The sequence below is a fragment of the Bufo bufo genome, chromosome 3, assembly GCF_905171765.1.
Source record: "Bufo bufo chromosome 3, aBufBuf1.1, whole genome shotgun sequence".
Lineage (NCBI taxonomy): Eukaryota > Metazoa > Chordata > Amphibia > Anura > Bufonidae > Bufo > Bufo bufo.
This window is the reverse complement of record NC_053391.1, coordinates 457,287,314-457,302,295: the sequence shown is the minus strand read 5'-3', so window position 1 is coordinate 457,302,295 and position 14,982 is coordinate 457,287,314. Positions and strand designations below refer to the sequence as shown.

Below are 14,982 nucleotides of genomic sequence, written 5' to 3'. Positions count from 1 at the left end.
ACCAATTACAAAATATTCAGCAAAAGTACGTGACTACTGCACACAGTTGCCGGTAAGCATGCGGGAGGTCCAAACAAATTTCCGTGCTAATTTCTGAGTCTTTCAGCACCAAAAACTGCATTTGTTACCTGCTCTTTTTGGTGCGGGTATGATGCGGTTTTGCGGCAGATCTCACCCCTCCATTGAAAAGGGTGAAATCCGCGTACAAAAAAATCACACATAATTGACATGCTGCCAATTTTCCAAATCCACACAGCAGGTCAATTTTCGCACAGAAAAAAATCTGCAAAATGTACATGATATTTGTGTAATCGTATACACTTTGCTGGTTCTGTATTATGCTGCGGTTTTTCTACATGAGAATCCATGTGGAATCGGCAACATGTGCAGGTAGTCAAAGGCCACCTGCGCACATTGTGGAATACGTGTGGTTTTTCCACGCGGATTCCCATGTGGAAAAAACAGTTTTGTACTTAGTACCAGCAAAGTGTATGAGATTACACAAATATCACGTACACTTTGTGGATTTTTTTGGTGCGGATTTCCAAATCGCAGCATGTCCAACTATGTTTGCCGTTTTAGCTGCGGAATTCACCCTTTTACAATGAAGGGTAAGATCTGCATCAAATCCACACCAAAAACTGCTGTTAGAAAGTGGACGGATCTTACGTGCGTTCGCCGTCACTCGTGTGCAGGTGACCTTGGTGTGCTTTCACGCGCTTCAGATTTAGTTACTGAAATTTGAAGACCACTTGTATTCCTGTGAGTGGACCTTGCAGAAATCCATGTGCTTGCCTCCTTTCAGGTGAATGAACCTGATTTTCAGTCGGAGAAGTTTCTGCAATAAAATCCGCCATGTGTGAACGCACCCTAGACTGGAAACGCAGCGGGAAAATTCTGCAGTGGATTTCACTTGCTCCATTGCAATACGTGAGATCCGAAGCATAAGTTGACATGCTGCAGATTTCAAATCCGCACCTCGGATCAGTTTTCTTGCACGTGTGGATGAGATTTCTTAAAATCCCTCCGCTTTGCCGGTACTGTACAACGCTGTCGATTTGCTACAATGAAATCCGCAAAGGCAAACCCACTACCTTTTTAGGCCCCTTTCACACGGGCGAGTATTCCGCGCAGGTGCAATGTGTGAGTTGAACGCATTGCACCCGCACTGAATCCTGACCCATTCATTTCTATGGGGCTGTGCACACGAGCGGTGATTTTCACGCATCACTTGTGCGTTGCGTGAAAATCGCAGCATGCTCCTCTTTGTGCGTTTTTCACGTAACGCAGGCCCCATAGAAGTGAATGGGGTTGCGTGAAAATCGCAAGCATCCGCAAGCAAGTGCGGATGCGATGCGATTTTCACGCACGGTTGCTAGGTGACGATCGGGTGATGGATCATGTGACGGACCATGTGATGATCGCAGTGACGTCATCAAAGGTCCTTTTCCTCACAGATGAAGACAGAAAAGATGCCGGCTGCGCGAACAAGTGGATTAAGGTGAGTTAAATTATTTTATTTTATTTTTTTTAACCCCTCCAGCGCTATTGTACTATGCATTCTGTATTCAGAATGCTATTAATTTCCCTTATAACCATTTTATAAGGGAAAATAATACAATCTACAGAACACTGATCCCAAGCCCGAACTTCTGTGAAGAACTTCGGGTCTGGGTACCAGAGTCAGTTTTTTTTTATCACGCGCGTGCAAAACACATTGCACCCGCGCGATAAAAACTGAACAACGGAACGCAATTTCAGTCAAAACTGACTGCAATTGCGTACCTACTCTCGTGGGTTTGCCGCAATGCATCGGGACGCATCCGGACCTAATCCGGACACGCTCGTCTGCAAGGGACCTTACTGGTAGCAATTTCTCAAACCTGCAAAGACAGATGATATCTGATGGACATTTCTGGTCATTGTAAAATTTGCCTTGAAACTGAAAGCAATCTTGTCAGATCTGTCCAACCATTGTATAAAGGGGTTGCCAGACAGTAAAACATTTCATAAAAAAAACAACTCAGAATGCCAGTCTGGTCTGAGAACCCCTTTAAAAGTGCCCACAAAACCCGCCTTGCCTTATCTCTATCCTTGGCTGCAGTAAATAGTGAACTGTGCACAGCTTATCAGAGGAGTTTATGGTTAAACAGAGTCTGCTGGTTGGAGAGCAAAGGAGCAGAAATGACGAGAGAAGTATGTGAATGGGTTATTTCTCTTTCCACTGTGCATGTGCCATGTATGGTCTACTTATGGACATGGAGACCTTCATTATTGGAGCCGACAAGGTGTGTGGCATGACTGGCACTGTAGTGTTCAGGTTGGTAGTTTTTAGTGGAGTACAGGAATAATTTATAGAAGTCCTATTATTGTACTGTCATATGTACTGAGGATATTTCACATTTGCAGCATCTGTCCTATATAACCTGATACTGTGGAACACTTCACTGCTGCGACAAGTCGTTGGCTGCAGCACCGCACTTGAGCACGTCCTTGCGGAAGTTGACAGGTGGGGGCCAGAAGTGTAGTGAAGGCAGCGCGGGAGCCACACAGCCGGAACGGAGTGGCGGGGAGCAGGTAAGGGTACTTTCACACTAGCGTTCTTCTTTTCCGGTATTGAAATCCGGTAAAGGGTCTCAATACCGGAAAGAACGCATCAGTTTTGTCCTAATGCATTCTGAATGGAAAGCAATCTGTACAGTATGCATCAGGATGTCTTCCGTCCTGTCCCAAAATGCCGCAGCTTGCCGTATCCGGCCTTAATTTCCATAGACGTGTATTAATGCCTGATCCAGTACTAAGTGTTCTGGAAATTGCCGGATCCGGTTTTCCGGTCTGCGCATGCGCCGTGATATAGGAGGAGCTAGTTTCGCTTTTGCTCTTTGAAATTTTTTTTAATACCGGATCCGTTATTCCGGATGAGACGGATCTGGAATATCACCGGATCCGTCTAACCGATCCGAGAATAAAAAGCTATCTGTTTGTATACGGCTTGCCGGATTCTTACAACACTGTACCTGTGAAGTGGCATATCTCACTTCACAGGTACTGCTGAGTAGGGGGATGAAAAAAAATAGACCTAGACGACCCCTTTAAGATCTGACCGTCAAGTCCTTAAGGGGTTAATACGTTCTCTGACATCACACTGACTCTCACTGATCTGTGCCAGAGGACGGACTATAAGCAGTGTGGTGCCAGTGAGTGACTGGTTCATGATGCTTGGGGTCCTTTAGGGAAATGGTGGAAATCTTTTTTTTTTTTTACCTAACGGTAAAAAGTGAGGTGGCACAAGGAAATGGGTGGTCTTGTGTATAGTAGGTGCTGACGTGCCATGCTTTTAGGCTGGTTAATGTTCTTCTACCTAAACGAGGTCAGGGAATCAATGAGGAGCACTGTGCTTGGCTGATTGAATGGCCGCACTGTCCTCTCTGGTTTATCAGTTGCTACATATTTGCTGATGTGATGGAGGCCACATTGAAGGGGGCTGGAATGTAGTGCACTTTATGCAGAGCGTGCTCCTGCTGGTGCTGACAGGCTGAGAAGACGGGCACAACTTGCAGGACTCTTCCCATTCCCGGCCCCCCCCGGCTTGTCACTCTGTGAACTCCTCTGCTCGATTCAAAGAACCTGTTGGAAAGCAGAGGGTCTGGAATGCCTTTTGTAAAGGGCAGCCCCCTCCCCATGGTGACTGTACTAGCAGTGCCTTTCCCCAGCTCTCTTGTATGGACCTAGAGGCTGCATCTGGCTCCTACGTTGCTCATCCTTTTGTAGACGTTGCTGCCTATTTTTTGTCTTTTTTTTTTTTTTTTTGGGATAGAGGGATTGAAACCGAAATTTTGCTCTTTTGGAGGCTTTTCTTGTTGTTCTAAAATCCTTTTATATGAAATCTGGAAACATGAGGATAAAGGAGATCTCTTTGAGGCAAGATCCAGATCTTCGGAAGGAACTGGCATTATTGGCTCGTGGATGCGACTTTGTTTTGCCTTCAAGATTTAAGAAGAGGCTGAAGGCTTTTCAGCAGATTCAGGTCGGTTTTCCCTGCATTTAGTCATCGGAGTACCTGTTTTTACCCCTTTGTTTGCAGTTTATGGACAGCCGCCCCTGCTTTGACAGTGTGCCCTATTTATTTGTAGAATTATTTTTATTTTTTGTGTTTTTTTTGTTTTATCTAAAAGAGGCAGAAGAATTTGTAGCATGAGGAGAATGCTTATGGTGTGTTCAGATAGTGCAGACTCCTGGAGATCTGCCTAGGCTAGCACATCTAGTTGGGCTGCTGCTTATATTACCAGGGTGTTAGGCAGGTCATTGTGATTTTATAGGGATGTGGTCTATGGTGTACAGCACTTTTACAAGGTCAGCAGTTTGGGCTTATTCTGGAAGTTTTACGAGTCAGGACCTAACTACCTGTTGGAACAGTACTGATGATAAAGCCCTCATCTGTGTTATTTTATGAATTATTTTAATAGGTGAGATTTTTTTATTAATATAAAAGATTGTATCTGATGTACTTTGGGTGGATTTCCATGCTTTTTTTAGGACATAGTTATCCTTACCCTTACACTGACGACAGAGAAATGATATCTGCACCATTCAGAGAACAGCTGTCAGTTGGATATTTTGTGATACTGCATGAAATATGCTCTTCCACCACTAATAAATGACTACTGAAGTCCATTACACCGCTATGTTCACAGCCTGTAAGCCAAGGTTACAAAACCCGAACCTACGGTATATGTATAACGTATGACCGGCACTGCCGTTTAGTTTTTTGTTTTAGTTTTTTTGACCAGTAAAAGAACTGCCAGACCTTTTTTGGCCACCCAAGGTTTGTGTTGGTTTGTGCACACAGCAGCCCAGATTTACTAATGTGTCTGGGCCCCATTCACACAACCATATGTTTGGGCCGCATTTTTTGGTGGATGGGATGCAGAACCATTCATTTCAATGGGTCTGCAAAAAGTGCAGACCGCACACTGTGCTGTCCGCCTCCGTATGTCCTTTCCGTAGCACTGCAAAAAAGATAGTAGTACGTGTCCTATTGTTTGTTTTGTGAGCAAGGATAGGCATGATTACAATGTATCCGCAAAAAAAACTGATGCAACATGGATGTCACACGGATGTCATCTGTATTTTTTGTGGATCCGCGTTTTACGGACCGCAAAATACTTACGGTGGCGCATCTAGGGGTTCAGCACAATTCTGCCATAAAAATCTGTCTCAGTAAGCCAAACAATAGTTTGTATAGAGCTAGAGAAAAGTGTCTGTCCCTGCACCAGATGTGTCCTCAAGCTTGCGCCTCTGTGATAAACTGGCTGCCTAGCCCGGCACCAGATATAAGTTATGCCATCTACAGGATTAGTAAATCTTTGCCAGTGTCTAACCACTAGTGGTTTCTTCATGGTGTTTTTACCCTATAGAGATGCTGACAAAACGCCTTTAAAACCATAAAAAGCTACAGCATGTTGCATTTTTAACCCCTTCTACCCCGGGCCAGTTTTCACCCTTCTGCCCAGGTCATTTTTTTTTTTTGCAAATCTGACATGTCACTTAATGTGGTAATAGCTTTGGAACACTTTTATTTATCCAAGCCATTCTGAGATTTTCTTGTGACACATTGTACTTCGTGATAAGTCACGAGTAAATTTGAGTCAATATATTTCACTTTTATTTATGAAAAAATCCCAAATTTACCAAAATTTTGAAAAATTCGCAATTTTCAAAATTTTCGATTTTCTCTGCTTTTAAAACCGAAAGTGATACCTCATAAAATATTCATTACTTGACATTCCCGATATGTCTACTTTGTGTTGCCATCATTTTGTAAATGTCATTTTATTTTTTTAGGAAGTTAAAAGGCTTAGAAGTTTAGAAGCAATTCTTAAAATGTTTAAGAAAATTTCCAAAACCCACTTTTTAGGACCATTTCGGGTCTGAAGTCACTTTGTGGGGCTTACATAGTAGAAACCCCCCATAAATGACCCCATTGTAGAAACTACACCCCTCAAGTTACTCAAAACTGATTTTACAAACTTTGTTAACCCTTTAGGTGTTCGACAAGAATTCAAGGAAAATGGAGATTACATTTCAAAATTTCACTTTTTTTAGCAGATTTTCCATTTTAATCAATTTTTTGTTTTCTTTAACACATCAAGGGTTAACAGCCCAACAAAACTCAATATTTATTACTATGATTCTGCGGTTTACATGAACACCCCACATGTGGTCGTAAACTGATGTAAGGGCACACGGCAGGGCACAGAAGAAAAGGAGCGCTGTATGGTTTTTGGAAGGCAGATTTTGCTGGACTGGTTTTTAGATTCCATGTCCCATTTGAAGCTCCCCCCTGATGCACCCTTACAGTAGAAACTCACAAAAAGTGACCCCATTTTGTAAACTAGGGGATAAGGTGACAGTTTTATTGGTACCATTTTTGGGTACATATGATTTTTTTTTTTATCATTCATTTATTACACTTTATGGGGAAAGGTGACCAAAAAATTGTTAATTTTGGCACAGCTTTTATTTATTTTTACAGCATTCACCTGAGGGGTTAGGTCATGTGATATTTTTATAGAGCAGATCGTTACGGACGTGGCAATACCTAATATGTATACTTTATTTAAGTTTTATACAATAATAGCATTTTTGAAACCAAAAAAATGATGTTTTAGTGTCCATGTTCTGAGAGCTAAAGTTTATTTTTATTTTTTAGCGATTTTCTTATGTAGGGTCTCATTTTCTGCGGGATGAGGGGACTTTTTTTTTTATTGGTACAATTTTGTTCGACATACGCCTTTTTGATTGCTTAGTGTTGCACTTTTTGTGATGTAAGGTGACAAAAATGCCCTTTTTTTGACAATTTTTATTTTATGACTTATCGGATGGGATGGATCATGTGATATATTTATAGAGCTGTCGTTAGACGCGGCGATACCTAATGTGTGTTTGTTTTTTTTTTTCAATTTCTTATTATGAAATCTGGGGAAGTGTGTGTGTGTGTGTTTGTTTTTTTGTTTTTTTTCTTGAAACTTTTTTTATAATATATATTTTTTTTTTACTTTGTCCCACTCTGGGACTTCAACTTTTGAGGGTCTGATCCCCTCTGCAGTGCATTACAATACATCTGTATTGTAATGTATTGCTTGTTAGTGCATTACTCTGTGTAATACGCTAACAGGTTGCCTAGGAGACACAGCCTGAGGCTGGATCTCCTCGGCCCCCATAGAAGGCAGGTCCCGATGCCGTGCAAGTCATTGGAAAGCCTTTGCACAGCATCGGGCTGTCTTGTCACCCATTGGGTCCCCACCACAGCAGCGCGGGGACCCGATGGGCTCCCTCACCCGCAGCAAACCCCTTCTATGTCTAGGTCAGTGCTGACCGCGGCATAGAAGGGTTACAGCGATGCCGGTGGATACAGCAGGGGTCCGGCAAAAAAAAAAACTCTTGTGTGTCCTGCCTTTCACATTTCCCATAGATCTTCAGCTACCAACTGGAGTTGGCAGTTTTACTGCAAAAAAACAAAACAAAAAAACTCGAGTGCAGAAAACGCCACTAAAAACGTGTGATGGCATCCTAAACCACCACAGAGAAGAGATGAGGTATTCACTGTTAGATTGAGCCGATGGATATGATGTGGCTTTGCTAGCCTGGTTGTTATTTCCTATGGTCTTGAGGAGACTACAGAATTGAGGCAGCTGACGGCGTTCTGTGACATAATGGTCATGTAAGCAGTTGTCAAGTGTGACACACGGTCTCAATTCCAACAGTTGAACAAACAAGCAGTGTCTCTGCAAAGTACAGGCTGTTTATGGCAGTCTATATTCAGTTACTGGAGGCAATATATCACAAAGTAAGGCTGGCAGACAACAGTGCCCTGTAAACCGTGGAGGAAGTGGCGGTGAATCAAGTAACAGGGCATCAAAGCCCCGAGGTACAGCCCTCTACCTCTTATTAGGGTTGTTTTTGCATGTAACTAGTTTTACTATGACGAGTACTAGGCAGAATGAAAATGCTTGGCCCTAAGCAATTTCCTGAACTAGGCCAGGTTATATATTAAAATGGAGGATTGGTGGAAACTCATTTGAAATGAATGCGAGATTACAGCGCTCTAGCTTTCTGACGGGGAGCAAGGAGGAGATTCTGAGGATGCGGGGCAGTGCTGGGCTCCTTCACGCTGGACTCATCTCAGGGTAATTTGCATATGTATCAAATCGTTTTTTTACACAATAAAAGCACACAGAGCTATGGGGACTGGGTATTGCAAATGTGCTAGTGGCCATCTAGCAACCCATATGCTCAGCTCTATACCCAAAATCCCGGTGACAGGTTCCCTTTAAGTTATTTGGTCAGTTAGGCCTTATCCACACAGCCAATGTTGGCCGGTGCCAGTGCTGCACTCCGCCATGCACGGGCACCGACTGTATGCAGGCGCAGGACCCTTTCACTTGAATGTTGTCTGTGATCCGCACCGCTAAATAGTACTGCATGAGGATCTGTGCCTCCGTTCCGCACCTTCTGGATTGCGGGCCCATTCAAGCGAATGGGTCCACATCCGCGATACGGTACACAAATGTCCGGTGCCCGTATATTGCGGACCCACTGTTTGCGGGTCAACAACAGCTGTGTGCATGAGGCCTTATTGTGAGCCAAAACCAGTAGTGAATCCTACACAGAGATGAGCTATAAGGGAAAGATTTGCACCTGTTCTGTGCTTTTGACCTGCACATGGTATTGGCTCACAATAAGGACTCGTGCACATAGACGTATTCTCTTTCCGTGTACGGTCTGCAAAAAAAAAAAAACGGAAGTTACTGTGTGCAATCTGTTTCCATATGTCCGTTCCGCAAAATAATGTCCTATTATTGTCTGCATTATGGTTAAGGATAGTACTGTTCTATTAGGGGCCAGCTGTTCCGTTCCGCAAAATACGGAATGCACACAGAGGTCATCCGTATTTTGTGCGGACAGCAAAATGCATACGGTCGTGTGCATGAGCCCTAACTGATGGAAATCACTGACTGAATAACTGAAGTGTGAACTTGGCTTTATTCTGTCAGAACCCCTATGAATTTTCCCTTAGATGAGGTACGATGAATATCTCCCTCATAAATCATCGAAGCATGAGGTGGTGTTTCTGTGCTGGGACTTGTGACGCCATGCAGCTTCCTCTGCCATGTGCATGAGGGTAAGGGCTTTAAAGTTTGCCAGTTTTGTGTGATTGTGAATTCTTAAAGGGGTTTTCCAGGTGTTAAGTATTGAGGGCCTATCCTCAAATAGGTCATCAATATCAGATCAGCGGGGGTCTAATACCTGTCGGCCACTGATCAGCTGTTTGAAGAGACCACAGTGCTTCCTTTAAGTGAATGGGCCCGAGCTGCTATGCAGTGGATGATGCCATGCTTGGTAAGCTGCGAGCTGCCTCCTCTCCATGAGGCTGATTGGTGGGTGTGCTAAGTGTCGGACCCCTACTCATCTGATACTGATGACCTGTCCTGAGGATTCTGGAGGAAATTGGTGGTCAATTCTCTCTCAGCGTAAGGGCTCATGCACACGAACGCATGCAGCCCGTGCCATATTGTGGGTCTGCAATATAATAATTTTTGCGGACTGCATCTTGCAGATTGCGGACCTGTCCAAGTGAACGGGCCCGCAGACACAGTGTCTGTCCCTGCACCAGATGTATCCTCCAGCCTGAGCCCCTGTGATAAATCTGGTGCAGGTCTAGGCAGCCTGTCGGTTTATATAGGATTAGTAAAATCTGTCCATTTTCTTTTCCCTCTCTCGGCCTTTTTGGGGCACATTTAATAAGCTGACCTTTTTCTAGTGCATGCATTTAGGATTTGATTTATTATTTGGCGTACTGCTGTTCTAAAAGGGAGTCTGTCGCCTCCGTATGTCCATATACAGTGCTTACATTGCCCTATAGCACACCTATACATGAATGTAATGGTGCTTGTCTTTTTCTTTACACTTACAGAAACTGGATAAACTAAGTTTAATTCATATGTAGAGTTGAGCGAACACCTGGATGTTTGGGTTCGAGAAGTTCGGCCGAACTTCCCGGAAATGTTCGGGATCCAAACTCGACCCGAACTTCGCCCCGAACCCCATTGAAGTCAATGGGGACCCAAACTTTTTGGCACTAAAAAGGCTATAAAATAGCCCAAGAAAGGGCTAGAGGGCTGCAAAAGGCAGCAAAATGTAGGTAAATCCCCTGCAAACAAATGTGGATAGGGAAATGAATAAAAATAAAAGAAATTAAAATTAACCAATATCAATTGGAGAGAGGTCTCATGGCAGAGAATCAGGCTTCGTCAGCAGAGAATCAGTCTTCATGTAATAGCAGAGAATCAGGCTTCACGTCACCCACCACTGGAACAGTCCATTGTCACATATTTAGGCCCAGGCAGAGGAGAGAGGTCCCATAGCAGAGAATCAGTCTTCATGTCATAGCAGAGAATCTGGCTTCACGTCACCCAACACTGGAACAGGCCACTGTCAGATATTTTTAGGCCCCGGCACCCAGACAGAGGAGAGGTTCATTCAACTTTGGGTTGCCCCGCAATATAATGGTAAAATGAAAATAAAAATAGGATTGAATGAGGAAGTGCCCTGGAGTAGAATAATATATTGTTAAGGGGAGGTAGTTAATGTCTAATCTGCACAAGGGATGGAAAGGTCCTGTGGGATCCATGCCTGGTTCATTTTTATGAACGTCAGCTTGTCCACATTGGCTGTAGACAGGCGGCTGCGTTTGTCTGTAATGACGCCCCCTGCCGTGCTGAATACACGTTCAGACAAAACACTGGCCGCCGGGCAGGCCAGCACCTCCAAGGCATAAAAGGCTAGCTCTGGCCACGTGGACAATTTGGAGACCCAGAAGTTGAATGTGGCCGAACCATCAGTCAGTACGTGGAGGGGTGTGCACAGGTACTGTTCCACCATGTTAGTGAAATGCTGCCTCCTGCTAACACGTTCCGTATCAGGTGGTGGTGCAGTTAGCTGTGGCGTGGTGACAAAACTTTTCCACATCTCTGCCATGCTAACCCTGCCCTCAGAGGAGCTGGCCGTGACACAGCTGCGTTGGCGACCTCTTGCTCCTCCTCTGCCTTCGCCTTGGGCTTCCACTTGTTCCCCTGTGACATTTGGGAATGCTCTCAGTAGCGTGTCTACCAATGTGCGCTTGTACTCGCGCATCTTCCGATCACGCTCCAGTGCAGGAAGTAAGGTGGGCACATTGTCTTTGTACCGGGGATCCAGCAGGGTGGCAACCCAGTAGTCCGCACACATTAAAATGTGGGCAACTCTGCTGTCGTTGCGCAGGCACTGCAGCATGTAGTCGCTCATGTGTGCCAGGCTGCCCAGAGGTAAGGACAAGCTGTCCTCTGTGGGAGGCGTATCGTCATCGTCCTGCGTTTCCCCCCCAGCCACGCACCAGTGATGGGCCCGAGCTGCGTTGGGTGCCACCCCGCTGTGAACATGCTTCCTCCACCTCCTCCTCGTCCTCCAGTAGTGGGCCCTGGCTGGCCACATTTGTACCTGGCCTCTGCTATTGCAAAAAACCTCCCTCTGAGTCACTTCGAAGAGACTGGCCTGAAAGTGCTAAAAATGACCCCTCTTCCTCCTCCTCCTCCTCCTCCTCCTGGGCCACCTCCTCTTCCATCATCGCCCTAAGTGTTTTCTCAAGGAGACATAGAAGTGGCATTGTAACGCTGATAACGGCGTCATCGCCACTGGCCATGTTGGTGGAGTACTCGAAACAGCGCAACAGGGCACACAGATCTCGCATGGAGGCCCAGTCATTGGTGGTGAAGTGGTGCTGTTCCACAGTGCGACTGACCCGTGCGTGCTGCAGCTGAAACTCCACTATGGCCTTCTGCTGCTCGCACAGTCTGTCCAGCATGTGCGAGGTGGAGTTCCACCTGGTGGGCACGTCGCATATGAGGCGGTGAGCGGGAAGGCCGAAGTTACGCTGTAGCGCAGACAGGCGAGCAGCGGCAGGATGTGAACGCCGGAAGCGCGCACAGACGGACCGCACTTTATGCAGCAGCTCTGACATGTCGGGGTAGTTGTGAATGAACTTCTGCACCACCAAATTCAGCACATGCGCCAGGCAAGGGATGTGCGTCAAACCGGCTAGTCCCAGAGCGGCAACGAGATTTCGCTCATTATCGCACACCACCAGGCCGGGTTTGAGGCTCACCGGCAGCAACCACTCGTCGGTCTGTTGTTCTATACCCCGCCACAACTCCTGTGCGGTGTGGGGCCTGTCCCCCAAACATATGAGTTTCAGAATGGCCTGCTGATGTTTACCCTGGGCTGTGCTGAAGTTGGTGGTGAAGGTGTGTGGCTGACTGGATGAGTAGGTGGAAGAAGAGGAGGAGGAAGCCGAGTAGGAGGAGGCAACAGGAGGCAAAGAATGTTGCCCTGCGATCCTTGGCGGCGGAAGGATGTGCGCCAAACAGCTCTCCGCCTGGGGCCCAGCCGCCACTACATTTACCCAGTGTGCAGTTAGGGAGATATAGCGTCCCTGGCCGTGCTTACTGGTCCACGTATCTGTGGTTAGGTGGACCTTGCCACAAATGGCGTTGCGCAGTGCACACTTGATTTTATCGGATACTTGGTTGTGCAGGGAAGGCACGGCTCTCTTGGAGAAGTAGTGGCGGCTGGGAACAACATACTGTGGGACAGCAAGCGACATGAGCTGTTTGAAGCTGTCTGTGTCCACCAGCCTGAATGACAGCATTTCATAGGCCAGTAGTTTAGAAATGCTGGCATTCAGGGCCAGTGATCGAGGGTGGCTAGGTGGGAATTTATGCTTTCTCTCAAATGTTTGTGAGATGGAGAGCTGAACGCTGCCGTGTGACATGGTTGAGATGCTTGGTGACGGAGGTGTTGGTGGTACATCCTCTGTTTGCTGGGCGGCAGGTGCCAACGTTCCTCCAGAGGCGGAGGAAGAGGCCGAGGCGGCGGCGGCGGCAGCAGCAGAAGAGGTAGCAGGGGGAGCCTGAGTGAGTTCCTTGTTTTTAAGGTGTTTACTCCACTGCAGTTCATGCTTTGCATGCAGGTGCCTGGTCATGCAGGTTGTGCTGAGGTTCAGAACGTTAATGCCTCGCTTCAGGCTCTGATGGCACAGCGTGCAAACCACTCGGGTCTTGTCGTCAGCACATTGTTTGAAGAACTGCCACACCAGGGAACTCCTTGAAGCTGCCTTTGGGGTGCTCGGTCCCAGATGGCAGTGGCCAGTAGTAGATGGACTCTCTTGGCGGCGGGTGTTCTGCTTTTGCCCACTGCTCCCTCTTTTGCTACGCTGTTGGCTCGGTCTCACCACTGCCTCTTCCTCCGAACTCTGAAAGTCAGTGGCATGACCTTCATTCCATGTGGGGTCTAGGACCTCATCGTCCCCTGCATCGTCTTCCACCCAGTCTTCCTCCCTGACCTCCTGTTCAGTCTGCACACTGCAGAAAGACGCAGCAGTTGGCACCTGTGTTTCATCATCAGAGACGTGCTGAGGTGGTATTCCCATGTCCTCATCATCAGGAAAAATAAGTGGTTGTGCGTCAGTGCATTCTATGTCTTCCACTGCTGGGGAAGGGCTAGGTGGATGCCCTTGGGAAACCCTGCCAGCAGAGTCTTCAAACAGCATAAGAGACTGCTGCATAACTTGAGGCTCAGACAGTTTCCCTGATATGCATGGGGGTGATGTGACAGACTGATGGGCTTGGTTTTCAGGCGCCATCTGTGCGCTTTCTGCAGAAGACTGGGTGGGAGATAATGTGAACGTGCTGGATCCACTGTCGGCCACCCAATTGACTAATGCCTGTACCTGCTCAGGCCTTACCATCCTTAGAACGGCATTGGGCCCCACCAAATATCGCTGTAAATTCTGGCGGCTACTGGGACCTGAGGTAGTTGGTTCACTAGGACGTGTGGCTGTGGCAGAACGGCCACGTCCTCTCCCAGCACCAGAGGGTCCACTAACACTAACACCACCACGACCATGTCCGCGTCCCTTACTAGATGTTTTCCTCATTGTTACCGTTTACCACAATAAGAAAAAAAAATTTGGGCCCAATGTATTGAATTCAAATTCAGGCCTTTTTTACAGGCACCTAACACTATCTAGCTATCTACTTGGGTACCGTATTACACTAATACAGGCACAGCAGAAACCACTGATTTAGGGAATTGCTAAGTTGGGAATTGTATTCAACCCAGAACAAAAACTGTGCTTTGGCAGACAGTATTACAATTGGCTAGCCACAGCTGAAACACCAGATTTAGGGTACTGCTATTTTGGCAATTATATTTTACCCCTCAATAAAATAGCAAGCACAGCCAAGCCCCTGATGTAGGATATAGCAAAAAAAACAAACACTATTGATGGTTAAAAATGGACTTGGTGGCAGCTTGTGCTGGCGCACCACAAGACACAAAATGGCCGCCGATCTCACCAGAAAAAAGTGACTGAAAAACGCTCTGGGCAGCCTTAAAACAGTGAGCAATTGAATTGCAGAGGTTGTATGATACACAGCTCTACATCGATCACTTCAGTAAGTAAATCACTGCCTAATCTCGCCCTAACAGCAGCAGCTGCATCCTATCCCTACACTGATCAGAGCAGAGTGACGTGCGGCGCTACGTGACTCCAGCTTAAATAGAGGCTGGGTCACATGCTGCACTGGCCAATCACAGCCATGCTAATAGCAGTCATGGCTGTGATGTCCTCTTGGGGCAAGTAGTATGATGCTTGTTGATTGGCTGCTTTGCAGCCTTTCAAAAAGCGCCAAGAAAGCGCCAAACCCGGATTTTTACGAAAATGTTCGGGTCCGTGTCACGAACACCCCAAAATTCGGTACGAACCCGAACTATACAGTTCGGGTTCGCTCATCTCTATTCATATGTAAATGAGCACTCGCAAGTGCCCAGGGGTGGCGTTCACGGTGTTGGAGCCCAGGCTGCCCTGCCTTTTTTCATTGTTTC

The 14,982-nt window shown here is 46.4% G+C and overlaps 1 protein-coding gene across 2 annotated transcripts in view; it reads left to right on the top strand.

Moving 5' to 3' along the window:
• Positions 1-14,982, top strand: part of PPP2R3B (protein phosphatase 2 regulatory subunit B''beta) — a 93,210-nt gene that overhangs the window by 45,998 nt on the left and 32,230 nt on the right. Inside the window, exon 1 of one of the 2 annotated variants that reach the window (XM_040425171.1) lies at positions 3,573-4,027. The exons of the other annotated variant lie outside the window; for it this stretch is intronic. Coding sequence (XP_040281105.1) covers positions 3,881-4,027 — 147 coding nt within the window. The 5' untranslated portion in view covers positions 3,573-3,880. Of the gene's footprint in view, positions 1-3,572; positions 4,028-14,982 lie in introns of those variants that run through there. 2 annotated transcript variants of the gene reach the window in all.